Genomic DNA, 27,608 nt, shown 5'->3' with positions numbered 1-27,608 from the left:
TTTCTCAGTCCCCCTCTCTCTGCTATGAAGGACACCTGTGGACCCTCTCCTCAAAATTCTCTGTGACTTGTATGATACTTCATTTCCCTAATGTATTCCCCCTTCTCTCCCTTTTTTGTTCAGTCTTTCCGATTCTGCTTCCCTCTGCTGACAAAAGGGAAGTGTTAGCCAAGCCTCCATTTTAAGACATGGTTTTTGACTCTCTACCCCATCTCTCCATTACTTTGTTCTCCCTTTCTCCTCCAACCCACCACCCCCCGCCACCACACACACACAACACACAAAACTCATGATAATCACCCTCAAGTAAACTGGAGCTGAGGGGAAAAAACAAAACAAAACAAAACAAACAAAACAAAACCCGTGGATTCAGAAGGCCTGGCTTTAATTCTGGTTCTATCACTGACCTATTAGCTGCATACCCATGGCATGTCACATCCTATGTGGCTCTATAAAAGTGAATAGCTTCCTAATGTCTCCTCAAACCCTACAGTTCTACATTTCTAACTGGGAAGAACCTCAAATTTCCACTTTTAACTTCTCTAATGAAGCACAAATCTACATTCTGTCTGCCATTTAAATATCCCACCTTTAAACCTAATCTCACAAACCTATTTACTTCTCTCGTCTATTAATGTTTATGTACTAGCACTTCCATTATCTTAAGCTTCAAATCCTAATAATCTATATACTTACTGCTTTTTATTCTTGCATTCTTTTTTTAAAATTTTTTTAACGTTTATTTATTTTTGAGAGAGAGACAGAGCACGAGTGGGGGAGGGGCAAGGAGAGGGAGACAGAATCTGAAGCAGGATCCAGGCTCTGAGCTGTCAGCACAGAGCCCGATGTGGGGCTTGAACCCATATACCGTGAGATCATGACCTGAGCTGAAGTCGGACTCTTAACCAAATGAGCCACCCAAGCGCCCCTGCATTCTCTTCTTTTAATTCCCACTCCCCATTCTCCACTCCTGACCCAGGCATAATTCAAAGAGTAGATCTTCCAGAGGTTGGAAGGTGGCAGCGGAGTAGGAGGACCCTAGGCTCATCTTGTCCCATGACTATAACTAGATAACTATCAAATCATCTTAAATACCCCAGAAATTGACCTGAAGATGGAAAGAACAAACTCTACAACTAAACGTAGAGAAACAGTGGCCACTTCAGTGGAGAGGGAGCTGCAGTTGCCGTAGAAGGGCAAGAGACAGACTACCTCACAGGGCAGCTCAGGGGAAAAGGAATCACCAAAGCAATTGGCTTGGAAAGTGAGAGGGAATGAATTTCATAAATTCTTGCAACCAGTAGAGCTTAAAGCCTAGAGTTTTAAAGGTCAGCAGGCTTGGCTCTGGGAGAACTTGGAGGGCACTGGCACTGCTCTCTGAAAAAAGGCAGGGAAAACAGCCTAGGAACATACAGCCTGGAAACAACGATCTGAAGGGTGCCTAAGCACATAGTAGGGAGGTTATTTACTTATTTCAGAGCATAGCCCAGAGAGACAGTGTTCACAGAGAGATCCCTCTGGGAACAAAAGAAAATGCGGGTGCCATTTCCCTCCCCTGACCCTCAGCATAAGCACAGAGCCACCTATGGGAAGCCGTGCGGCACCAACATTTGCTACCTAACTTGCTTATATCAAGCCCTGCCCGCCCCCCCCCCCCAACAATGGTGGAATCACCCTTTCCACTCACCTTGCCTCAGTCTCAGAGCTCAGATCCCCTTTTCCCAAGAAGACTAACCCAAACACCTGTTCACACCACATCTCCTCACTTGGGTGTTTTGCAGAGCCTTGGTTCTGGTGACATTGGAAGTAGGTCTCATTTCATGCACAGACCACAACGCATCTAGCTAAAATATGTCACCTTCAGGAAAGGGATGAAATGCTACTCACAAAAGGCAAAGAGAGCCTTTGCAGATAACTTGCCAGAAAGATTAGGCCAGGACAAAACAGCAGATTGCACGCAGTACACACTGGAGACACTCCCAGAAGCATCAGGCTGGGGGGAACAGGGATCACTACAAGGCAAGGAAGAACAGGACCACTTTTTCATAAGGGCATTACCCTCAAGAACAGGAGACATGGCTGACTTTCCAAACACAGAGAAAGAGGTACAGAGACTTAGTCAAAATGAGGAGACAAAGAAATGTATCCCAAATGAAGTAAAAGGACAAAGCCACACCCAAATACCTAAGTGAAACAGATATAAGTAACGTAACTCATAGAGAATTTAAAATAATGGTAATAAGGATACTCAGTGGAAGACATGAATGAGACCCTTCACACAAAGATAAGAAATAACATAGCAGAGAAAAAGGGTATGATACACAAAATGAGAAACATGCTTAATGAACAGCAGGCTAGAAGCAGAGAAATGAATTAATGACCTAGAAGACAGTGATGGAAAGTAATCAAAATGAACAAGAGGAAAAAAAAGAATTCTGCAAAACAAGAATAGACGTAGGGAAGTCAGAGACTCCATCAAACATAGTAACATTTGTATTATAGGAGTCCCAGAAGAATAGAGAGAAAGGGGGCAGAAACTTTATTTCAAGAGATAATAGCTGAAAACTTTCCTAAAGTGGGGAAGGAAACAGATATCCAGATCTAAGAGTCAAAGAGTACTCTCATCAAAATCAACAAAAGCAGACTGACACCAAGATATATTGTAATGAAATAGCAAAATGTACTGATAAAGAAAAAAAAAATTAAAAGCAGTAAGACAAAAGAAGGTAATAACTTCCAAGGGAAAATCCATAAGGCTAGCAGATTATTTTTAACAGAACCTTTCCAAGCCAGAGGGGAGTGGCATGATATATTCAAAGTGATGAATGGGAAAAACCGCAGCCAAAATACTCTATCCAGCAAAGCTATCATTTAGAATAGAAGGAGAGATAAAGAGTTTCCCAGACAAATAAAACCTAAAGTAGTTCATGGTCACTAAACCAGTCCTTCAAGAAATATTAAGGGGACATTTTGGAAAGGAGAGACCAGAAGTGACAATATAAAGGTAGGAAACCCAAAAGCAGTACAAATGAGTATTTCTATAAAAAATCAGTCAAGGAACTCGCAAAATAATAGAATATAAAATATAACAACAGTGGGGAGGAGAAGAGTAAAGAGTAAAGAGTAAAACTTTCACTATTGGCAGATTACATGATACTGAATATAGAAATTTTGAGACTCCACCAAAAAACCCCTAGAATTGATAAAAGAATTAAGTAAAATCACAGGATAAAAAAAAAAAATCAATGTACAGAAATCTACTGCATTTCTACACACCAATAATGAAGCAGCAGAAACAGAAATTATGAAAACAATATCTTTTACAATTGTACCAAAAGTAATGAGATATTTGGGAATAAACCGAACCAAAGAAGTGAAAGATCTGTACTCTGAAAGCTCTAAGACACTGATGAAAGAAAGTGAAAATGACACAAAAACATGGAAAGACAAGCCATGCTCATGGACTGGAATAGCAAATACTGTTAAAATATCTTTACTGCAATCTACACATTTAATGCAATCCCTATCTAAATACCATCAGCATTTCTCATAGAACTAGAACAATCCTAAAATTTGTATGGAACCACGAAAGTCCCTGAATAGCCAAAGCAATCTTGAAAAAGCAAAGCAAAGCTGACAGCATTACAATTTCACACTTCAAGTTATATTACAGACCTGTAATAATCAAAACAGGATGGTACTCACATAAAAATAGACACATAGATCAATGGAACAGAATAGGAAGCCCAGAAAAAAAAAAAAAACCTACAATTACATGGTCAGTTAATTTTTGATAAAGCAAGAAAGAATATCCAAAGGGAAAAAAGAAAATCTCTTCAACAAATGGTGCTGAGGAAAATCAGACAGCAACATGCAAAAAATGAAACTAGACCATTTTCTTACACCAAACACACACACACACACAAAATCAAAGTGGAGTAAAACCTAAATGTAAGACCTGAAACCATAAAAATCCTAGAAGAGAACATAGGCAATAAACTCTTTGACATCAGTTGTAGCAACTTCTTTCTAGATGTCTCCTGAGGCAAGGGGAACAAAAGTAAAAATAACCACTAGGACCAAATCAAAATGAAAAGTTTCTCAATTAAGCATCCGACTCTTGATTTTGGTTCAAGTCATGATCTCAGGGTTGTGAGACCAAGCCCTACATCAGGCTCAGCGCTGGGCATGAAGCCTGTTTAGGATTCTCTTTCCCCCTCTCTCTGCCCTTCCCCCACTTGCATGCACACTCACACGTGTACTCTCTCAAAATAAATAATAACAAAACGAAAAGTTTCTATATGATGAAGGAAATAATAAAATTAAAAGGCAAACTATAGAATGGGAATAGATATTTGCAATAACATATCCAATAAAGGGTTAGTATCTAAAATATATGAAGAACTTATAAAACTCAACACCCAAAGAACATATAATCCAATTAAAAATGGGCAGGGGTGCCTGGGTGACTTGGTTAAGCGTCTGACTTTGGCCTAGGTCATGATCTCACCATTCCTGAGTTTGAGCCCTGTGTCGGGCTCTGTGTGGACAGCTCAGAGCCTGTTTCAGATTCTGTGTCTCCCTCTCTCTCTGCCCCTCCCCTGCTCATGCCCTGTCTCTCTCAAAAATAAATTAAACAATGGGAAAAAACAAAAAAAAAAAAGGGCAGAAGACTTGAAGAGACACAGCTCCAAAAAAGACATACAGATGGCCAACAGACACATGAAAAGATGTTTACCTCATCACTTACCATCACGGAAATGCAAATCAAAACTACAATATCACCTCTCACCCATCAGAATGGCAAAAATCAACAACAAAAGAAACAACGTGTTGGTAAGGATATGGAGAAAAAGGAACCCTTGTGCACTGCTGTTGGGAATGCAAGTTGGTGCAGCCTCTGTGGAAAATAGTATGGAGGTTCCTCAAAATGTTAAAAAAAAAAAAGATCTACCTTATGATCCAGCAATCACACTACCGGGTATTTACCCACAGAATACAAACTATGAAGTCAAAAGCATAATTGCACCCCCCATGTTTATAGGAGCATTATTTACAAGAGCCAAGATATGGAAACAGCCAAAGTGTCCATCAATGGATGGATGAATGGATAAAGAAGATGTGGTATATACACATATACAATGGAATATTACTCAACCACAAAAAAAAAAAAATGAAATCTTGCCATTTGCAACAACATGGATGGAGTACAGAGTATAATGCTACATGAAATAAGCCAGTCAGAGAAAGACAAATCCCATATGATTTCACTCATATGTGGAATTTAAGAAACAAAACAAATGAACAGAGAAAAAGAGAGACAAAGCAAGAAACAGACTCTTAATTACAAAGAAAAAATTCATGGTTACCAGAGGGGAGGGGTGGATGAATGGTTTATTAAATAAGTGATGAGGATTAAGGGGTGTACTTGTTCTGATGAGCACAGGGTGATGTATGGAAGTGCTGAATCACTATATTGTACACCTGAAGCTAGTACTACACTCTATGTTAACTAACTGGAATTAAAATAAAAACTGGAAAAAATAAAACAAAACAAAAAAACAACGGAGTATCTCTTCCAGATAGTGTTCCTTGGCCTCCCCTATTTGGTTATATATAGGCCACCCTCTTCAGAAGATCTAAGACATTCTATGTGTACATCTCTCATAACACTTGGCATGTTTTCTTCCAGACTCTGGTTCTGTAGGAGCAGGATTTATACGATTCTTTGCATTTCAAAACAGCACTTTGACCACTGCCTTACCCAGAGAACCACAAAACTCTCAAGATCTGAAATAAGTTAAATTCAAAGTTTGGACATAGTAAAAAAGTAGAGTTTTGTACAGTAATTAAGAAAAAATAATTAAGGACATATAATGATTTGAATGTCACAGCTCTAAAACATGTACTGTTCTTCTTAAACTAAGGAAGCAGATACTCCTCCTGAACTTCAAATCCCAAGTCAATTCAAAAGCACATAGAGATAGCAGCCTTTGCAATGTCACAATATTTTTTAAAGCACATTTACTAAATTACTCTTAAATATTTGGTTTTACATTTGAACATTTCTTTTTTTATCTCAATTATTTATCAAAGTATTTTTGATAGATTATTCAACCCTATGAACTACCATTAGAAGTGTAAATTTTTTTTTAATGTTTACTTAATTTTGAGAGAGAGACAGAGAACATGAGCAGGGAAGGGGCAGGGAGAGAGAAGGGAACAGAGAATCCGAAGCAGGCTCTGTGCTGAAAGCAGAGAGCCCGAAGTGGGGCTCGAACTCACGAACCAGGAGATCATGACCTGAGCTGAAGTCAAGCTTAACTGACTTAGTCACCCAGATGCCCTTAGAAGTATAGCTTTAACATGGTAAGAGTTGATGCCAATCAGAACATTAGCCACTATATTATATCTGCTTTAACCTATAAGCAGCACAGAAAATTTCCCAAAATAAAATATGATGCCATTACTTTTCAGCTTCGTTAATAACCTTCAATGTATTCCTCTAAAAATTTATTTTTTTTAAAATACTCCTAATTGAGAAAATAAAACAAACTGAGAGAAAAAAGGTTTCCAGCTTCCTTTCTTACCAAGAAAAATAAGACTGCAGCCTGGCAGATAGGAGAACTAGAATTTCCAAGGAATCTAAGCCAGGCAAGTCAAAGCTTTAGCTTACTTCATGCAGAAGACAGGATGTGTGGTGTGAGCCCTGACAAGCAGTACAAAGCGCCACTGCAAGAACAGTAAGTGAAACTCAGCGACTGTCTGACTCCTCATTACTGAGGATGTGCGGCAGCGTCTGACCTACCTGGCTTATCCCGTCGGGAGAGATCTTGTATGACTGCAACTTCTGCTTCAGCAGCTCTGGATCACTGTGACGGAATGGGCACCCTGACAACGAAAAACAAGCCAGCACACCAACAAGGTTATTTACCCGGGACTTAGTAGAATACCACACTCGAGAGACTGTCTAAGCTCCCCTTAATTGTCTAACAGCTTATTAATAAAAAAGTTAATTGCCCATGGGTGCAACTGCTTTCCTCTCTTTATCTAAATGACGATTTAGTTGTACGGTTATCAGGACACTACAGGCTCAAGAGTTACATAAAACATTACAGCATTCTCAGGCAAAGTTGCCCATTCACTAGGAAGAGGAAACAGTTTTAATTATGCTACTTGCTAACAAATAGAGATAACCACAAGGTAGCTATAAAACAGTTTATCTAGAAACTTTATACAATCTCACATTTTATTCTTATTTTTAAAAATTACATTAAAAGACTATGAGAAGATAATGTAAACAAAAGGAAAAATGTACAATCTCCAAAAAATATAAAAATCTCACATCATTTTCAGATGTAAATTTTATGTCTATTTCCCACAAAGTAAAATCCATACAAATTTAACAGGAACCACAGATGGGAATGAGACGGACAAATGAGAAAGTGTTTCACAGAAAAATAACTTTTGTAGATACACGTCATCTCTGTATTATTTCATGAGTTAAGTAACGCAATAATAATGATGAACTACTAAAGTATTTGCATAAATAAGAACACAGAAGAAATGAAATGTAAAAACTGTATTATAAGGACAAAATCTAGAAAATTTCATATATTTTAATAAGAAACAGCAATATAAATGAAAATATTTATTTTAAAATTTAATTTTGGAAGGCAGATTACTTTTTTTTTAAGTATACAGATGATGGATCTATAAGTTAATTAGAAACAATTATGCATTTTTAACGAAAGCAATGGGAAATGGGTTATAGCAAAAACAGGAAAGGGCCTAGATGCCAAACAAACACGTTTACCAAAAATCTTAACTATAAAAAACATCCACTAACCCTATGGACTCCTACAAATAATGAAAATTCACAAAATTCATAGTTTATACTTCATTCAGATTAAAACTGTAAACCTGTAGTACAAGGAAACATACTGAGCAGCTGTGTAACATGTGGCTAAGAGTCTGGAGCTGTAACACCTAGGTCTGAATCTCAGTTTCCCTCTTAGCAGGTGGGAGACCACAGGCAAATTCTTATCTTGTCACTAACTGAGCTTCACTTTCTGTCCAGTGAAGGAAATAATCACTCACAGAACTCTTGTTGAAAACACAATATAAACCTTTTATATGCTCCTGGCATATAGTAAACACTCAACATGTATACGCTGCCGTTATTATTCTCAAAAATAAAAATAAATAAAAATCTGATAATGAAATTGCAAAAGATACAAATAAGAAAGAAATGAGGCTGCACAAGGAATTCTTGGGTAAGCCCAGAATTATTAAAGGGCACAAAAAAAGGAGATTAATTGAATTATCCAAATTACATTTGAAATAATGACTGTATCTGTATGGAAAAAGTTATAAAGGGCAAAGCCAAGAAGAAAATGAAGATTGCCAAGGTACTAAAGGTCACAAAAAAGTGTTATTAAGCTATGCTGACAATAAGCAAAAAAAACAGAAAAAAAACGATTACTACTTAGAGAAGCTGGTGTTATTTTAACAGATAACAGAAAATAAAGCTCAGTAACTCCTGTTTATTTTTTTTCTTCTTCCACGTCAAAGAAAATTATCTTCAAAACTGGACAGGGTTGAACCAGGTAACCAAAAATGAAGTGAATGCACACCCAGTTAAGTATCTGACAAAGCTTTCCAACATCCATTTGCAGAAGAGACGGATAAACTTAGTCTGGAATGTAGTTATGTATAGATTCAAACAGTGCTGGTTAACGAAATGATATCAACACAGGGGACTAAACAGTTTTATGAACAACGTAAAACTAAAAGGACAGGGACATCTCATTTCTAGTCTGGCCTGTGAAGAGCTTATACACTGCTCCATCCTAACCAGGAAAAAGTTGAACTGAAAAATCAACAACTCTGCTTAGATTCATCAAAGAAATGAGATCACAGGGCACACCACTGTCCCCTAAAATTGGAGAGAGTGGCAGATACAGAAAATCACAACATACCAGAGCAGAAATCTCTGCAGCAACCAGTGCTGGGGTAGGAAAAACCTTACCTATAACTGAGAAATTTTTGAAGTCTGGACAAGTCTGAGCATCAAAAACTCCAAGGAGACGCAGTCATAGGGAGGCCCCATACTTCGTAAGCCTAACTTCCAGGAGCTCTACCAAGTGCTCACGGTGGATAATAGAGAGAAATTCTCTCAAGCTTCTGGCATGGGGAGGGGAAAAGTAACCATTTTAATACTATAGAGCAATCTACTCTTAATAAGGCCTGCCCTCAGAACAAACTTTTACTGGAGCCTAAACTTCTGGGGTTTTATCAGAGGCTAACCTATCAGGGGTAGGGAAATACCCAACTCCAGCCTCCTCTAGGCATCCTGTCCCACCTAAGGGAGAAAAACTGAGTCACTGTTGAAGTTAATAGCCGAGGGCCACAGACTCACTAAAAGACTAAGCAGAGGACTACAGAACACCAACCTCTCCACCTCCCTGCTTACCACCATATTACTAAAGGTCTATTTATTGGAATTCTTTTCATCCAGAATGTCATGTCTACTTTTTAACAAAAAAGCACAAGACTTATCAAAAGGCAAACAATACAGCTTTGAAGAGACTGAACAAACATCAGAACTAGAGTCAGATATGGCAGGGATAGTGGAATTATCAGACCGAGAATTTAAAATAACTATGGTTAATGCTAAGAGCACTAATGGAAAAAGTAGACAATGTGCAAAAACAGATAATGGAGGCAGAGAGATGGAAATCCTAAGAAAGAATCAAAAAGAAATGCTAGAGAACTAAGCACTCTAAGGGAAATGAACAACGTCTTTTATGGGCTTATTATAGACACGGCTCAGGGAGGAATCTTGAAGTTTGAGGTTATGCCAATTGAAACTTCCAAAACTGAAAAACAAAGACAAAACGACTAAAGAAAGACAATAAGAACAGAATATGTAACACCTGTGGGGCATTATGAAGGGTAGTAATGAGAATACCAGAAGAGAGAAAGGAAGGAATAGAAGCAATATTTGAGGCAATGGAGAATATTCCCCAAATAAATGTCAGACACCAAACTACAGATATAAGAAGTCCAAAAAACACCAAACAGTATTAATGCCCCCCAAAATATAGCTTAGATATATCACATTCATATTTGAGAAAATAAAAAATAAAGAAAAAATCTTGAAAGAAGCTGGGGGCGGGGGGGACACCTTACCTACAGAGAAGCAAATATAACAATTATATCTAATTTATCCTCAGAAACCATGCAAGCAAAAGAGTGAAGTGAAATATTTATTTATTTACTTATTTATTTTTTGGACTGAAATATGTAAAGCATTTAGAGGGGGGAAAAAAACCTCTACACATCTAGAATTCTGTGTCCTGTGAAATTATCCTTCAAAAGACAAGAAGAAATACTTTCTTGGACAAACAAAAACTGACATGATTTGTTACCAGTAGACCAGCAAGGCAAGAAATGTTAAAAAAGCTCTTCAAAGAGAAGGAAAATGATAAAGGCCAGAACTTGGGTCTACCTAAAGAAAAGAACATCAGAGAGTAAGTAAAGGTAATATAAAAACTTCAGAGTGGGAAAATATATCGAGGATATTACATAATGATAAAGCAGTGCATACTCCAGGAAGACATAACAATGCTTAATGTGTATCCATCTAGCAATAGATCATCAAAATACAAGAGGCAAAACTGGTAGAACTGCAAGGAGAAATTGATGTATCCCCTATTACAGACTCCAATACTTCTCCATGAGAAATGGACTGATTCTGGGGCGCCTAGGTGGCTCAGTTGGTTTAGAGTCTGACTTTGGCTCAGGTCATGGTCTCCTGGTTTGTGAGTTTGAGCCCCAGGTTGGGCTCTGTGCTGACAGCTCAGAGACTGGAGCCTGCTTCGGATTCTGTGTCTCCCTCTCTCTCTGCCCCTCCCCTGCTTGTGCTCTCTCAAAAATAAATAAACATTAAAAAAAAAAAAAAAAGGAAATGGACAGATCCAGCGGGCAGTAAATCAGCAACAATAATCAGAATTCAAAAGCACCATCAATTAATATAATTGATATCTATAAAATGCTATACCCAATAATAGCAGATTACACATTCTTCTCAGTTCACAAGTAACAAACCACTCTAGTGAAGGATGCTGCTGATAGTGGCAGGTTGTGCAAGTGTGCGGCAGAGAGTATGCGAGAACTCTTTGTATTTTCTGCTCAATTTTGCTGTGAACCTAAGTGCTCTAAAAAAATTAAGTTTACTCATTAAAACAAGGACAGATCAATGTTTCTAATAAATAATACGAACTTACTGAGTGTCTGCTAAGTAGATTATTTTTTAACTGATAGAGTTTAAATTAAAAATAAAATAAAACAAACAATGGACTGGAATAAGATTCAGTTTAACAGGAATAAGCAATATAAAATCCTGCATTTGAGCTAATAAAAATCAACTACATAAGTGGGAGTTCTAGGATCTGGTAAGTGATAAAAGAATCCCTGGGAGTTTTACTAGGCCAAACTAAATGGCCTAAGAAAAGTAATATATTTTCTCAATAGAAGTATGTGGTCAATCAAAGTGTAGAAGACATAAGCAATTATTCAGGGCACGTGCAAATAAATCTGATTTTATAAGTCTGAGGGTGGAGCCTGATAATATGCATTTCTAAAAGGTACCTTAAAGTAACTGACACAAGTGATGAGAACCACTCACTGTGAATACCAGTACCGGCCACCTTTTATCTATTAAATATGAAAGTAAAGGCATTTTTTTAATGCTCTGGACATGTCAAGCATCTTCCTCAAAATTCTGTTTGTGATTATTTGGATCTTGATCCATAACAGCCTATAAATGCATAATCTTTTAATAAAGAATTACATTCAAGATGCTGAAACAATAATTAACAAACATCCTTCTACACATTAAAAAAAATGCCAAGGGCGCATGGGTGGCTCAGCTCATTGAGCGTTTTACTCTTGATTTCAGCTCAGGTCATGATCTCACAAGTCATGGAATCAAGCACACATTAGGCTCTGCGCTGACAGCACAGACCTTGCTTAGGATTCTGTTTCTCCCTCTGTCTCTGCCCCTCCCCTGCTCATGTGCATGCTCTCTTTGTCTCTCAAAATAAATAAGTAAACGTTAAAAAAAAAAAGGGCTAAAAGAAAAAAAGTTCTGACACATACTGCAGTAAGCTTTAGTTACCTAAAGTATTTACTAATGTGGATTATTAAAATCATTCTCTGACACACCAGACAAATGAGGAACTTTTCAAGGTATGTGCAGAGAACTATTGTAGAAAAAAACTGTTGAACTAAGAAGTCTACAAAAAATAGTTTAGCCTTTTTTTTTTTCAACCTACAGTAACTCAGGTGAATTGACAGATGTTTGATACCATGACCCGCTAAATTCCTCACTCAATCTCATTCATTAATGATACTAAAACACACCTTTCCTCAGTAGTCTTTTGAAAATTAATGGATCAACTATTCTATAATTCAAGGTACTCAATTTCAAAAACCTTTGAAGAACCTGTATTAGTCTCCTAATCATGAGAGAAACAGAAAATACCAGGTGAAGGGGGACACTGAGACTAAAGAGCCTGGTCCAGCACAATCTTTAGCATAGCTGAATAAACTCTCTTGCTGACCTAGTTCAGTAATAGGACAGATCTCTAGAACAGTGCAGGAGCACAGTGGTGACTGACACAAGCTACAAGGGATATGGTGATACAAAAAGCCATCAATCACACTGCTTCACTGTTTCCTATAGAGCTAGTGGGGTTTCTACACTTCACAGACATGTATCCAGTGGAAGCACTTACCATGATAATCCCCTTGGCCTGGTGGATTGGTTAGAATAATCTTCATGCAACTGAAAGGTGTATAGTCAGTTCTCTTGCCTTCCTTTCCAAAGCTATGACGGATATTGTAAGAGTAGCCTTTATCAAACTGGAGGAAAAAGAAGAGGCAAAGTAAGTCAATATCATCTAGTGGTGTCAGCAGTGATAGACAGCTATAATTAGAGTACAAAATGGTATTTTCTAAAATAAATTCAGCATTCATAGGTAGATGTACATATCCTATACATCATTCGAGCCCTTCATGTACAAATACATTTTTTTAAAAGTGCAAAACTTACAGGAAACAAATTATTCAGGTAAAGACAGCAAATGTTTACATGTATATATGTTTAACAATGAGGATAATCCTTTCCTGAGAGTAATCAAATCACCCATTTCTTGGTTTGATTCCAGAGCTTATAATGAATGTATATCAGTTTAGTCTCAACCCCCTTATCTTAGTACTCCCTGAATTCCTATATCCTACCTATGCTACTTCTGAAATGCATAACACAATTAATCCCTTCTTCTGTATTCTCACTACAGGAGAGAAGCAATGTGTAAAAGAGAAGCAAAGCAAGAAGAAATGCAAGCAAATGCTTGATTAATGAACTACTGCAATTGCCTCCCACCTGGAATTCCTGACTCCATGTTTACAAAGCAAGCTAACAGTATAAAAAGGAGTTTGAAGTGGGTGGGAAAGAAAGAAAACAGGAACTAACATTGATTGAAAAGCTCAGAATAGTAGGACTTAGCTAATACTTCAAGGAAAGTAAGAAAGAACTAGATTAAGAGAGTAATATACTGTATTATTTTGGAGGGTGAGATTTTTAAATTTCAAATTACAACCTGAAATACACAGATCTCAAGTCTACTGCTTTATTGCTTTTGACAAATCACTGTACCTATGTAATCCATACTCCTATCAAGAGACAGAACGTTTCCATCACCCAGAGTTCTCTGGTGCCCCTTCCCAGTCAACATTCTTCCTTCCCCTCCATACGTACAAGAAACTACCGATGTGATTTTCATCACCATAGTTTTAACTATTCTACAACTTTATATAAATGGAATCACACAGTATAAAGTGTTTTATAACTCACTTGTTTCATGACTTTGTATGTTTTGAGATTTATGCCATTCATTACACATACTGTCAACAAGCCCTTTTACTCCACTATAGACCCCAACAGTTAAAACCAAAAAAAGACAAGATTGCTAATTCATGCTCTAACTAAAACCTGCTGCACTTATTTCTTATCATGCTTCCTTGAGGCATTGATAAAGATGTTTTGGCAATGACTGGAATGTTCCAACCACCCAGACAGAAAGGCCTAGATAACAAAGAATGCCTAGAAGACCATACCCCACCTGTCCCATTTTGTGCCCATGATCCTGTGCTGAACACATACCAACGCCCAACCACGATCACATGTTCTCTGCATGCTTTCTTGCCCGTACCTCCCTGAATGTCTATAAAACTCTAGGCATCCATCTTGCCAGGAAAGAGGTTGGATATTAAGACTTAAGCCTGCCACCACCCTGGCTGCTGGCACCCAAAATAAATTTCTCCCTCTTTTCTAAACCTTCATCTATTGGGTTATTAGCTTCTCTCACGATGAGTTTATCCAAGTTTGTTCGGCAACAGTGTAGGCAAACCCAGCCAGGAACTATGCTTTCGATTTGTCCATCCCTCTCAGTATTCCCCAGGATGGGGCAGTTGGCCATGGCAGCATGCCGGGGCTTACCCATTCACTTCCTGAGTTAGCAGCTGCGATAGACTGATTGGTAACACTATCAGCAGTTTGTTCCTTTTATTGCTAAGTAGTGTTTTATTGTATGAATATACCAGATAGTTTATCTAGTTCTCTGGTGATGGACACCTGGGCCATTTTTCCAGTTTGGGGCTATTACCAATAAAAGCCACCATGAACATTCTTGTAGATGACTTTTGTGGGCTTATGTTTTCATTTCTCTCAAATGCTGCCAGAATTGCTGCCAATAGTTTTCCAAGGTGACCGACCATACTATTTTATAGCCTACCAACAATACATGAGAGTTCCACACTGTCCCCAAAGTTTGGTGCTGACTCAATTTTGTTCATTTTAGCCAGTCTAAAGGGTAGGTAGTGATATCTCACTTTGCATTTCCCTGATGAGTAATTCTTGTGAGCACTTTTTCATATCCTTTCTTTTCATATGCCTTACTTTGGGTTTTTTGTCTGTTTCTTTGAATCTTTACCTTTATTCAAACATGTTCATGTTTGCAATATTGACTTCCTGCATCACTGACCATATATAGATACATATATGTATATGTGCATATGCATATATATTTTTTCCCAAGATTTTATTTAAATTCAAGTTACTTAACATATAGTGTAGTACTGGTTGCAGGAGTAGAATTTAGTGATTCATCACTTAACATACAACACCCAGTGCTCATCTCAACAAGTGTCCTCCTTAATACTCATCCCATTTAGCCTATCCTGCTGCTCACCCCCCTCCATCTACCCTCAATTTTTTCTCCACAGTTAAGAGTCTGTTTTGGTTTGGTTTCCTCTTATCATATAGTATTTGTCTTACTCTGACTTATTTTGGTTCGCATAATACCCTCTAGCTCCATCCACATCATTGCAAATAGTAAGATTTCATTCTGTGGGTTTTTGGTGTTTTTTTTTTTTTTGTTTTTGTTATTTATTTTTGAAATAAGAGCATGAGCAGGGCAGGGACAGAAGGAGACAGGATCTGAAGCAGGCTCTGCACTGTCAGCACAGAGCGCGATTCAGGGCTCGAACTCATGAACTGCGGGATCATGCATGACCTGAGCCCAAGTTGGACACTTAACCAACTGAGCCACCCAGATGCCCATGATGGCTGAGTAATATTCCATTGTATGTACGTATATGTATGTGTGTGGGTGTGTGTATACACGCACACACGCGCACACACACCCCAACTCTTCTTTATCCATTCATCACGCCTTATTTTGTGAAGTGTCTGTTCAAATCTTTCTCCCATTTAAAAAAACAGATTGTCTTCTTGTAGGAATTCTTGATAAGCTCTGGATATAACCCTGGTGTCAGATATAGGTGTTAGAAATACTTTCTTACAATCTGTGGCTTGTCTATATATTTTCTTAACGTTGTTGTCTTCTGGTAAGTAAATGTGTTTATTTTTCATGAACCCTAAGTTATCAATTTTTTTTATGGTAATGCTCCCTGTGTCCTCAGTTAGCTTACAAAGATATTCTCCCATGCTGTCCTTTAGAAGCCATGATGTTTAATTTCTAAAGTCAGGTCCTTTTCATCTCAACTTTTGTGTGTAAGGTAAAGTACAAGTCCAGGTTGTTTTCTACCCCTCTAGGGGAGGAAGGATCTTCATGGCTGGTTCATGGTTCATGGCTGGGGCTCATTAATCAAACTGATCAAGACATTCACAAGAAAAAAAACCCATTTAATTACATATGTACATAAAGTGTGCTGATGGCAGTCTTAACAAAGAAACAGGACTCAAGGAGGTAGCCAGATGATTGCGGCTTATATACCATTTTAGGCTAACCCAAGAAAAAGGGATTCTTGGCGGGAGAGGCAAGTTCTGAGAAGGTGAGCGGAGGAAATATACGGCAAATAAAGGTTGTACTGTTTTGCAGATGAGTCTCTTGGGTGATAAGAGTTGTCTGGAGTAGCTCTCTTCCCCATACAGAGACATCTTAACAAATGTAAATTTCCTTTAAAAGGGGAAATTTATATTTTATTTTTAGGCAGTTAGGAGGAGGTAATAAGTTCTTCTGGCATCTGCTGGTTTTCAGTTGCCTTTAGCTCAAAATAATTCTTATGTCAAAGTGACATATTTTGGGGTGGCATATTCTAGTACCCTTCAATACTATTTGCTGAAAATATTTTTCTTTCCTTACTAAATTTCTTTGAATAGAAAGAGACTCATAAATACAAAGAAAAAACTAGTGGATGCCAGAGGGAAGGGAAGTGATGATATAGGTGAAATAAATTAAGGAGATTAAGAGGTACAAACTTCCACTTATAAAATAAGTCATGGGGGAGGGGTGGCACCTGAGTGCCTCAGTTGGTTAAGTGTCCAGCTTTTGATTTAGGCTCAGGTCATAATATCAGAGTTTATGGGATGGAACCCCATGTCAAGCTCTGTGCAGCCTGCTTGGGACTCTCATTCTCTCTGGCTCGCTCCCTCTTTTTCTCTCTCTCCCCCTCCCCCAAATAAAAATTTACAAATAAATAAACAAGTTACGAGGATAGAAAGTACAGCATAGGGAATACAGTCAATAATATTGTAATAACATTGTAAGGTGAAGACTACCCTTACTATGGTGAGCGTTTTGTAATGTATAGAATTGTTGAATTCTACAACAGGAGAATTGTATGTTCTTCAGAAAACTTTGGGTCAGCTATTCTATGCAAGTAATGGTGTTAGAAATAAGCCCATCGACCCAATCGAAGGAGGGACCAGGAAACATGGAGCACAGTGAAATAAGGCTTTAATCAATATTCTTCCAAGAGCAGGTGTCTGTTGGACAGGCACACTCAGGGCGGTTACAGCAGACAACTTACCTCCGAGCATTCAAGTCCCTCCCCTGATTCCTCACTGGCTGAGTAGTACATAGGTTACAGCCTTACCTTGAAGTCGCCTATGCCCAGGTAAGGCAAAAGGTAGTCTGACTGGAACAAATGTACATTCCCTGAGATTACGAGAGACTTTGAGTCCCTCCTCCCTTTGTTCTTTGGTTCATGCTCATTGCAAAGCCCCCCAAAATAAGCCCATGAAACGGAGAGGGGAAGAACCTGGAAGTGAAGTATCTAAGGGTTTGGGGTTCCATTGAGGGGGGAGCCCCACATATTTCCAATAGGTTGTAAACCTATTGTTAATTAGACAGCACAGCTTTCATTTGGTATTTTTGAAAATCAAACATCTCCCTTCTCACAATGGCAAGATACTCTCTAAAGGAAGAAAAGCTAAAACTAGTATCTTTCACCTCCCTTTTCTTTCCAACTTATTTACTGCCTCCATGTATGTATGTACATCTAAAGTTTGGACCTTATAATTAAGTTTTCAGCCCATTCATGTATTATCACACAAACTGTCTTCTCTAGTTTTCAGACTGGCAAATTCTTGAAATATTGTACAGAAGGTACACTGATTGCGAGATGTTTTTGTTACCAAATGATCTATCACAGCTGCTAACTCAGGAAATAAATGGGTAACCCCTGGTGTCCCACAGCAGCCAACTGCTCCATCCCAGGGAATCTCCAGGGGGCTAGGCAAATCAAAAGCATAGCTGCTTGGCTCTGTTTGCTAATACTGTAGCCGAACAAACTCCAGAAAAACTTGTTGCAAGAGAAGCCAATAACTGGAGACGTGGGTTTGGAAAAGAGAAAGGGAGAGATTTATTTTGGATGCTGGCAGCTGGGGGAGGTGGCAAGCTCAAGCTTTAACAACCAACCTCTCCACTGATAAGAAGGAGACCTAGTGTTTTCTAAAGGGAGGGTCAGGAAGGTATAGGCAAAAGAGCAGAAAGAGAGAGCACATGACCACAGGTGGGGGTGGTATGTGTTCAGTATGGGATCACGGGCAGGGAAGGGGACAAGTAAGGTGTGGTCTTCTAGGCATTCTGCTCCTGTTTCTGGTCTGGTACTTAGAATGTTCCAACACTGCCAACGCCTCAAGAAAATGCAGTAAGAAATAACTGTTGGGGTCTATAGTTGAGCAAGAAGGCTTGCTGACATTTTCTTAGAGAACACTTTCTAGGTATCCACCTCTACAAGTCAAAGAAATATATTTTTTAAACTTTTTTAATGTTTATTTATTATTGAGAGACAGAGAGAGAGACAGAGCATGAGCATGGGAGGGGAAGGGGCAGAGACAGGACGAGACACAGAATCCGAAGCAGGCTCCAGGCTTTTAGCTGTCAGCACAGAGCCTGACGTGGTGCTCAAACTCACAAACTACGAGATCATGACCTGAGCCAAAGTCGGACGCCCAACCGACTGAGCCACCCAGGCGCCCCTCCCTTTTTTTTTTTTTAAAGTTTTATTTATTTATTTTGAGAGACAGAAAGAGAAGGTGTGTGAACATGAGCAGGCAAGGGGCACAGAAAGAGGGAGACAGACAATTCTGTCCAGTGATGGGAAATGCCAAAAATCAACACTGGTCTTTTGGCGGTAAGTGGCAGTTTTCAACCTTCCAAGTTAGTCCTGACATGCAAGCCATGGCACTGGCAACACACCAATTTCTGCCAAAAACAACAGTAAATTATTTTCAGGGGCACTATGTTACCAATGGAACACACGAAAAATTATACAATAGGCACTTCTTTATCCTGCTCCTACCCTGTCTCTTTCAAAGTCTCTCTCAAAGTTGGATTTCCCTTTTTTTAAATGTTTATTTATTTATTTTGAGAGAGTGTGCACTTGCACGCATGAACAGAAAAAGGATAAACAGAGAGGGAGAGGGAGAGGGAGAGAGAGAGAGAGAGAGAGAGAATGAATGAATCCCAAGCAGGCTTCACATTGTCAGCACAGAGCCCTATGTGTGGCTTGAACTCTCTGTGAGATTATGACCTGAGCGAAAATCAAGAGTCAGACACTTAACCAACTGAGGTAACCAGGCACCCCATCTAGTGACCTTATCTTATTATGGTTTAAAAAGTGTTTACACCAGAATCTACTCAGAAGCTATGAGTATATATATTCAGAGGCCATGGCGTAAACATTCAATTGCCTAGAAGAACAATGTGTGGTTTCCCTGGAAGAATGTCTTTCCTACCAAGAAAAGCCCCAAGCCCAATTATTATTCCCATTGGCAGAGCAACAACTGCCATTCATTATGGTCAAGCTCAGCTTGCACAATGAAGTGAGACTGGGTAAACAGCAAGTACCCTCAGAGACACATTTATATTTGAAAAGGAAAATCTTCTTGACCTAAGTGAGGCAAAACAGCCACATATATGAAGGCAGAGAAGAGGGTAATGATATAGTATTTCTTAACAGGATATTTTCGATCCTTCCTTAGTGACACTTGTTTCCAACCCACAAGAATTTGGAGCTCTAATTTACATATTTAAAAAACATTGGGGCGCCTGGGTGGCGCAGTCGGTTAAGCGTCCGACTTCAGCCAGGTCACGATCTTGCGGTCTGTGAGTTCGAGCCCCGCGTCAGGCTCTGGGCTGATGGCTCAGAGCCTGGAGCCTGTTTCCGATTCTGTGTCTCCCTCTCTCTCTGCCCCTCCCCCATTCATGCTCTGTCTCTCTCTGTCCCAAAAATAAATAAAAAACGTTGAAAAAAAAATTTAAAAAAAAATAAAATAAAATAAAAAAAAAAATAAAAAACATTAAGGGAGGGTCTGCTAAACTACAAAGACAATTAATTCAATACCCACAATTCAGCATATCAAGGATCATTACTTTGGTCCCAGGAAGTTTAGCTATAAGTAACAACAGGAATTCACAGCTTAGCAGCAGGGTTATACAAGTGGACCTACAACTAGGAAAGAACATGAAATCAGCCCAATGCCTTTTCTCAGCATGTTCTTGTTCGATCTTCTACAATTTCTAACCTGTTGATAACTTCTTCTTGTGTCATTTCCCTAAAGCTTCACTTATAATGTTAATAACCAGAATGCATACTACAGGCATTTAATGTATTGTGACCCCCTTTTAAATGCCTACTTACTAAACTACTCAATTATTACCTATAAAACTAATTTTGTCATCAGTTACCTGCAGATTCTAAATACTTCTCTTTAACCCTTAACTTCAACCACAGTTTCACTCTCAAGGTCACTGAAAAATCACACATACCCTAACCAAAAACACACTGAAGGAGACTAGGAGGCCCCACAGAGTATGGGAAGAAGAAAAGGCTACTAAGGCAGGGCTTTAAGTCAAATACCCAAGTTTAAATCCTGTCTTACCACATGCTGTTACTAACCAATCTGTAAAGATCCCATATATACAGTTCGTACACACACACACACACACACACACACACACACACACACACACACACTCACACGAAGTGATAGGGTTGTGAAGTGATGGGGGTTTGGAGCTGATGGCCAAGAAAGAATTCTTGAGATGTGTTTTGGTGTAAAAAACTTGGGAGGTGGGGAAGGTAAAGTCAAGGGGAAGTTTCCAAAGGGATTTTCATATGCTAGGGAAGACTCACAGGATATTGGAGGCCTAGTTATTATCAAGCTAAGGTTGTTTTTCCCTCTAGCAAAGCATTAACATTAAGACAGTAGGGAGTTCCTGGAGAAATGTTATACTCCGTATTTGCCTCAAGAATTTGTCAATGGGCTGCAGGGTATAAGGAAGTTTAATTTTACCTGCCATTTCATTCTTGCCTTTGTTCCCCACATCACTATGGAAGAGAGGGTGATGTTGGGGTTATAGGTTTCTGGATATTAAACTATTGATAAGATTGCCTTTTTCTTGTAATTTACTAGGATATTTGTAAACTAATGGAGACTCATGTCTTGCATGACTGTTATCTCTATCAGTTAACCATTTGTTTTCTTTCCTTTGTTCTTGGGCAGCAGGAGTGCCTAAGGAATGTTACACATATCCCACTTGGGGCTGGGGGAGGGACTGTTAGTTTGTGCTTTGCCCTCAGCTTGCCTTATGCTCCCTCATCAGAAGGAGTAGTATTTAACAGATAGGGTGATGTGGGGATTAATTAGCTCATTTTCATAAAGCAATTGGTATAGTATCTAGCACAGAGTCAATACTTTAGAGCTGTTATCATTACCAAGGTAATCAGTTTTATTATTAACCAGAAAAGGCTATCTTAAGTGGGTCAGATCTGGTGTGTTATTTAATATTACTTAAATTACTTACATGTTTTGCCTCCAGCTTTCTCATCAGAAAAACCTGGAATCTAGTTCCTCCCTCTAACTCTTTATAGAACCTTTAAAAAAAAAAATCAGTTAAGCAATTTCAAATCTGTACTACAGCTGGAAGGCATTGCTGCTATTAATATAATTCAGTAAAATACCTCCTATGGTGTACTAAATATTTCGTCCGCTGCTCTGCAACAGTTAATTCGTTTCTCATGGGTGAGAACTTTTCACAAGCTTATGAGGCAGCAAGGTGTTAGAGAGATAACACAGATTTTGGTTCTAACTCTGCCACTCCTAGCTGAATAATGTTAGGCAATTATAAATTACCTCAGTCTGTTTTTTCATTTTTAATATTGTAGTAATGAGACCTGTACTTCACTCTATGCAAAAGAAATCTGTAAACTGTAAAATGCCAAGTATATACTATAATTATTCGCTACAATTATTTGCATAAAATTGTATAAACTTGTTTTACCGTGTTTGAAAAGTGAAATGTTAAAAATCAGTTCCATTTTATATGCAAGTATATCACTGAATACTCCTGGGAGTTCACATGAAAAAGTGTGAACATTATATATATTTTGAAGGGTGCCAGAATATGCCACTCAAAATATGCCACCTTAGCATATGGATTATTTTGAACAGCCACTGAGAACCAGCAGATGAAGGACAAGCTCTAAAAACAGGTACTAAGTTTTCTTTTTGTAAAGGAAATTTCCAAGAGTAAATATGTCTCCCACTCCCTACCAGTGAGAAAATCACATTAGAGAACACACTGACTTAAAACCACATAACAAAGCTTACTGAATAACCCTTGGTTAGCATTATTTTCCCAATCAACTCCCCAGAACTTGCCCCCCACCTCACAAAGCCCAGAAGCCCCAATCCTCTTTCTTTTGTTTAGCCTAAAACAGCATAAAAGCCCAAATTGAAAACGCCCCTTTGAGTTACTCATTTCTGGGTGTTCCCATGTGTATGCGCTATGTATACGTTAATAAACTTGTTTTTTCTTGTAAATCTGTTCTATGCCAATCTGATTTATGAGCCCCAGCTGGGGAACTTAAGAAAGGTAAAGAGAAAAGATTTTTTTCCTCCTCTACAGTTTCATCTGAAAAAGTGGGCCACATTTTCCATCTTAACACCCTAATCCCCTTCCCTGAATTTATGGAGAACACTTGCAGTTCTAGACCCCAGGGCATGCTGATTGTCTTTCCTTCAAATTTCCCTGAGGCAAGATCAAGCTAAAATCTTAAAATTTTGATGGGCTATTTTATTAGAAAAAATTTTTTTAAAAAAGTGAAATGCCAAACCCACAGGAAAAGTATGAAATGGAATGATCCTATTGTGAGAAATAAGCCCACTAACCCCATCAATGAAGGGGCGCGGAGACTCTGAGCACAATGATGTGAGGTTTTAATCAACATTCTTGCAAGAGTGTGGTGGATAGGCACACTCTGCGTGTTACAGCAGGCAATTTATCTCCTAGCAGGAAGTCCACCCCAATTCCTCATTGGCTGAGTAGTAGAGAGGCTACAGCCTTACCCTGAAGTCACCAAAGCCCATGCAAGACAACAAATGTACATTCCTTGAGGTGACGCAGAGACTGCAGTTCTTTAGTGCATACTCATTGCAAAGCCCATGAAAAACAAGCCTGAGAAACCGCGAGGGGTTAGAAGAACCAGGAAGTGAAGTGTCTAAGGTTTTGGGAGTCCATTGTGGGGGCAGGGGAGGGGTTCGTACATATTTCCAATAGGTTGTAAACCTATTGTTAAATAGACAGCACAGCTTTTATTTGGTATTTCTGAAAATGAATCGTCTCACTTTTCACATCTATATAATCTGATAAAGTAATTGATTAAGCAGATCACTTTCAGTAAAGCCAGTATATCAAAAGATCACCTGTGTATATTAAAAAAAACAAAAACAAAAACAAAAAAAAACCTGCCATAATCATCAGAGGAAAATGGAAAGCTATCTGTTCAGGAATGCAGATGGGGTGTGGGCTAGGGGGTTTGTCTTCTTCATATTCACTGTACCCAAGTGACTCAGAAAACACGATTTGAGGGTCGCCTGTGACTGTGTAATCTACATCACTCTAACTGTTCATTCAGACAGAAGGAAAGAACATCACTTCTAAATTTCTAATGTGCAATTCAGTACATATGCACTGCTGTTATCAGCAACAGAAAAATAAAGTAATACTTAGTGATATCTCAATAATAATAGTTTACATTTCTTTAAATCTTTAGCAGTGACACAATGATACTTCTTAGACCTTTTACTACCTGTAAGGCATGGAAGTTAGGTAGCTCTATACATGAGCCAACTAAGGTTTTAAGAGGTCACGTGAATAGTTATTTCAATTACTTAGTGGACAAGTTGGAATTAAAATCCTAGTCTACTTTCTAGAAAATATGACAAAATTATAAACGGAGACAATTAATAAATAAATATTAATTTATGTGTATTATGTATAACTTCAGTTATCTATGGCAAACATTCAGTTGCAGGCTGCTTCCCTGCTCTCAACGGTTTCGGGACCATCTGAAAGTCACACTGAACCAGAGTTAAACAAAATGCTTCTGATTCTACTGAAAACCAGAGCAAAGTACCTACTCAAAAGAAATACTAACTCCAATGAGCCACTCACATATCATTTACTTGGTTTCTAATCTACCATGATTTTATTATTTAAAAAAAAAATGGTAAACTGAGAGTTAAACATTAACAAAATGAAAGAACACTAGGTAATATTCCACATGCTTTCAAACACCAGGCACACTGGATATTCCTCCTTCTATAATCTAAGTGGGGATGTAATAACGAACTGGAACACAAAACCCGTGAGAAGAAAGCATGAAAACGGACATAAAAGCATGCAGAACACACCACTGCTTATTTAACTGGCAACTTATTTAACTTCATTTGGAGCTTTGGCAAATTTAGCTTCCTTACCAGAATCAACATGGAAGAGCTAGAAACAGGCTTTAACCATCATCTAGTGCAGGCATTACTAGACATAGAGAAGCAAGTAATGGCAGTCTAACTTGCAGGGGAGTTAGGGAAAGCACCTTAGTCCCTGCATTCCCCATCCCAGGCACCTCTCATTCACTCCTGTCAGCCTCATGCCTAGCACGAGGCCCAGCAAATTGCAGTTGCTCACTAAATGTTTACTGCTCTGGAGTTAAGAGTCTTTCCTGCACTGAATGTTCTCTGGGTCCTGGGTCCAAGAGGACTTAAAGCTAATTTTGTACTTATTACCATGTTAGCTTTCAGTGACAAAAGAGATTTAGCAAATTCCTATCAGTAAACATTGTAACTTAACATGTTATTTCAATAGAGGCCTGAACAATTCCATATGGAGGAGATGGTCTGGGGAAGTTGTGTAGTAATTTCACCTGGCTATTTGTTCAGCCAAGTGTGCTGATATTAACAAAGGGGCAGATTAATGATGGAAGTTTCAGCATTTCACTTGGAATGCTTACTTTAGAAAAGTCTACTTTATTCACCGGTATGAATACCACTAACGTAAGTGAACGAAAATTATTAAGATTCCAAATATAATTTTCCAAAATTTGAACACAGAAACCATTGACAATCCTTCATTCACTGAAGTAAAAGCATTTACTGAATCACATTCTTACAGCCTAAAAAAACTAAATTTAGTAACCGTTAAAAGATGATCAATTTAGTTTCTATCTCACTGGTAGGGGAAGAGCTAACACAAAACAAATTATCACCAGAAAACCACAGGAGCAGGCTGACTGATGTAAATGCTCTAGTCCAAGATGAGTTGGCTCAGCTTGAATAAATTGGTCTTTTCATTCGCTGAAAACAAGAGAAGCAAACTGAAAACATCATCCAAGCCTGCAATCAAAGACTACACAAAAGTTAGCAGATGAGAGCTTCTAATCTCCAAGGGAAAGGCTCCCTCTTCTTCGCAGATGCAGGAATTTATTTTTACAAACATTTTGAAGTAAAAGTTAAATGTAAATTTACTTAACTTCTACCAGATTAGTTTCATCCTATTTACTCATTTCTCAGATGTTCTGTCAATTTTTTTTTGAATAGTTTGCTTTTCTAGATTTTTTTATCTGGCAACTTCAAACCAAAGCAAGTAATTTCTGGAACTAAATTTCTATTATGAGAGAATTTTAAAGATCTAGTCTGATCATTAAAAAGACATTTTATGGGGTGCCTGGTGGCTCAGTTGGTTAAGTGTCCGACTTCCGCTCAGGTCATTATCTCAGTTTGTGGGTTGGAGCCCTGTACTGGGCTCTGTGCTGACAGTTGGAACCTGGAGCCTGATTCAGACTCTGTGTCTCCCTCTCACTCTGCCCCTCCCCCGCTCATGCTGTTTCTCTGTCTCTCTCTCTCAAGAATGAACATTAAAAAAAATTTAGGGGTGCCTGGGTAGCTCAGTCGGTTAAGGGTTCAACTTCGGCCTAGGTCATGATCTCACAGCTTGTGAGTTCAAGCCCCGCATCAGGCTCTGTGCTGACAGCTCAGAGCCTGCAGCCTGCTTCAGATTCTGTGTCTCCCTCTCTCTCTCTGCCCTCCCCGACTCGTGCTCTGTCTTCCTCTATCAAAAATGAATAAGCATTAAAAAAATTAAAATAATAAATAAAATTTAAAAAAGACATTTTAAGTATTATTCATAGCCTAGTATATATGTTATATATAACAAGTCTAAGAGTGTTGGGTTTTTTTTTTTAATTTTTATTTATTTTTGAGAGAGAGAGAGCTTGCACAAGCAGGGGAGGGGCAGAGAGAGAGAGAGAGAGAGAGAGAGAGAAACAGAATCCCAAGGAGGCTCCATGCTGTCAGCACAGAGCCCGATGCGGGGCTCAAACTCACGAACCAAATGGTGAGGATCATGACTGGAGCCTAAACCAAGAGTCATGCACTTAACTGACTGACCCACCCAGGTCCCCAGCAAGTCTAAGGTTTTAAAGAGCTACCAAGATAATCACTAAAATATAGTTCCCAAATGCTACAAATGTTTACAAATATGTATTTTATATAAACATTTAAATATTTATATATATTGACATATTTCAATATATCTGGATAAAGGTTCAGAATTGTCACATAGTCTTGATGGTGTATGCCTCTTGTCAACATGTATGTGTCCTGTTTCATACTTTTCTCCTTGGACTACATTTTAATACCGTCACTCAGTTTTTTGATTCTGCTTGCTGGTATTCCCTTCCCCCTCTTTATTGTCAATCTTTCAGTATCAGAACGTTGCAAATAAAGAGCAAATGGGTAACTGGTTACCTATGACCACCCTCTAGTGGTTACTCATAGCATATTAAAATATGTATTCTATCAACGTCAAAAATGAATCACTCTCTACAAAATAGACTTTAGCACACTTTTACTGACATCATTAATTACAAAATCAGCTCCAAAATAACTTTAAAAATGAACTGCTAAAAGGATTAAATGATTTTCTCAAATTCACAACAATACAGGAGATATTTCACTGATTAGATTACATGTCATCTTCTAGTCATCTAAGTTTGGCTACATAACCAGTGACCAAAATAAAAAATTTTAGGGGTGCCTGGGTGGCTCAATTGGTTGAGCATCCAACTCTTGATTTCAGCTAAAGTCATGATATCATGGTTTGTGAGACTGTACCCGGTGTCATGCTGACAGTGAAGAGCCTGCTTGGGATTCCCTCTCCCCTCTCCCCTCCTCTCCCCTCTCCCTCTCCCTCCTCTCCCTCTCCCTCCTCTCCCTCTCCCTCTCTCTCTGCCCCTCCCCTCCTCCTCCCTCCCTCTCCCTCCCCCGCTCAAAACAAAAAATTTATTAGATTAAAAAAAACTTTTTTAACATTTATTTATTTTTGTGACAGAGACATTTATTTATTTTTGTGGGGGAGGGACTGAGAGAGAGGGAGACACAGACTCTG

The 27,608-nt window shown here is 38.6% G+C and overlaps 1 protein-coding gene across 2 annotated transcripts in view; it reads right to left on the bottom strand.

Annotated features, from left to right (window-relative positions):
• The window catches only part of PRIM2 (DNA primase subunit 2), a 342,309-nt gene that overhangs the window by 60,131 nt on the left and 254,570 nt on the right, over positions 1 to 27,608 (bottom strand). For both annotated transcript variants that reach the window (XM_049652857.1, XM_049652858.1), the window contains exons 11-12: positions 12,804 to 12,930; positions 6,809 to 6,891 (exon numbers count right to left, since the gene is read on the bottom strand). In XM_049652857.1, the coding sequence (XP_049508814.1) occupies positions 6,809 to 6,891; positions 12,804 to 12,930 (210 nt within the window). The remainder of the gene's footprint in view (positions 1 to 6,808; positions 6,892 to 12,803; positions 12,931 to 27,608) is intronic.

Source organism: Panthera uncia (genome assembly GCF_023721935.1).
Source record: "Panthera uncia isolate 11264 chromosome B2 unlocalized genomic scaffold, Puncia_PCG_1.0 HiC_scaffold_24, whole genome shotgun sequence".
Lineage (NCBI taxonomy): Eukaryota > Metazoa > Chordata > Mammalia > Carnivora > Felidae > Panthera > Panthera uncia.
The sequence above is the reverse complement of the archived record's forward strand: the minus strand, read 5'-3'. Positions and strand labels throughout refer to the sequence as shown.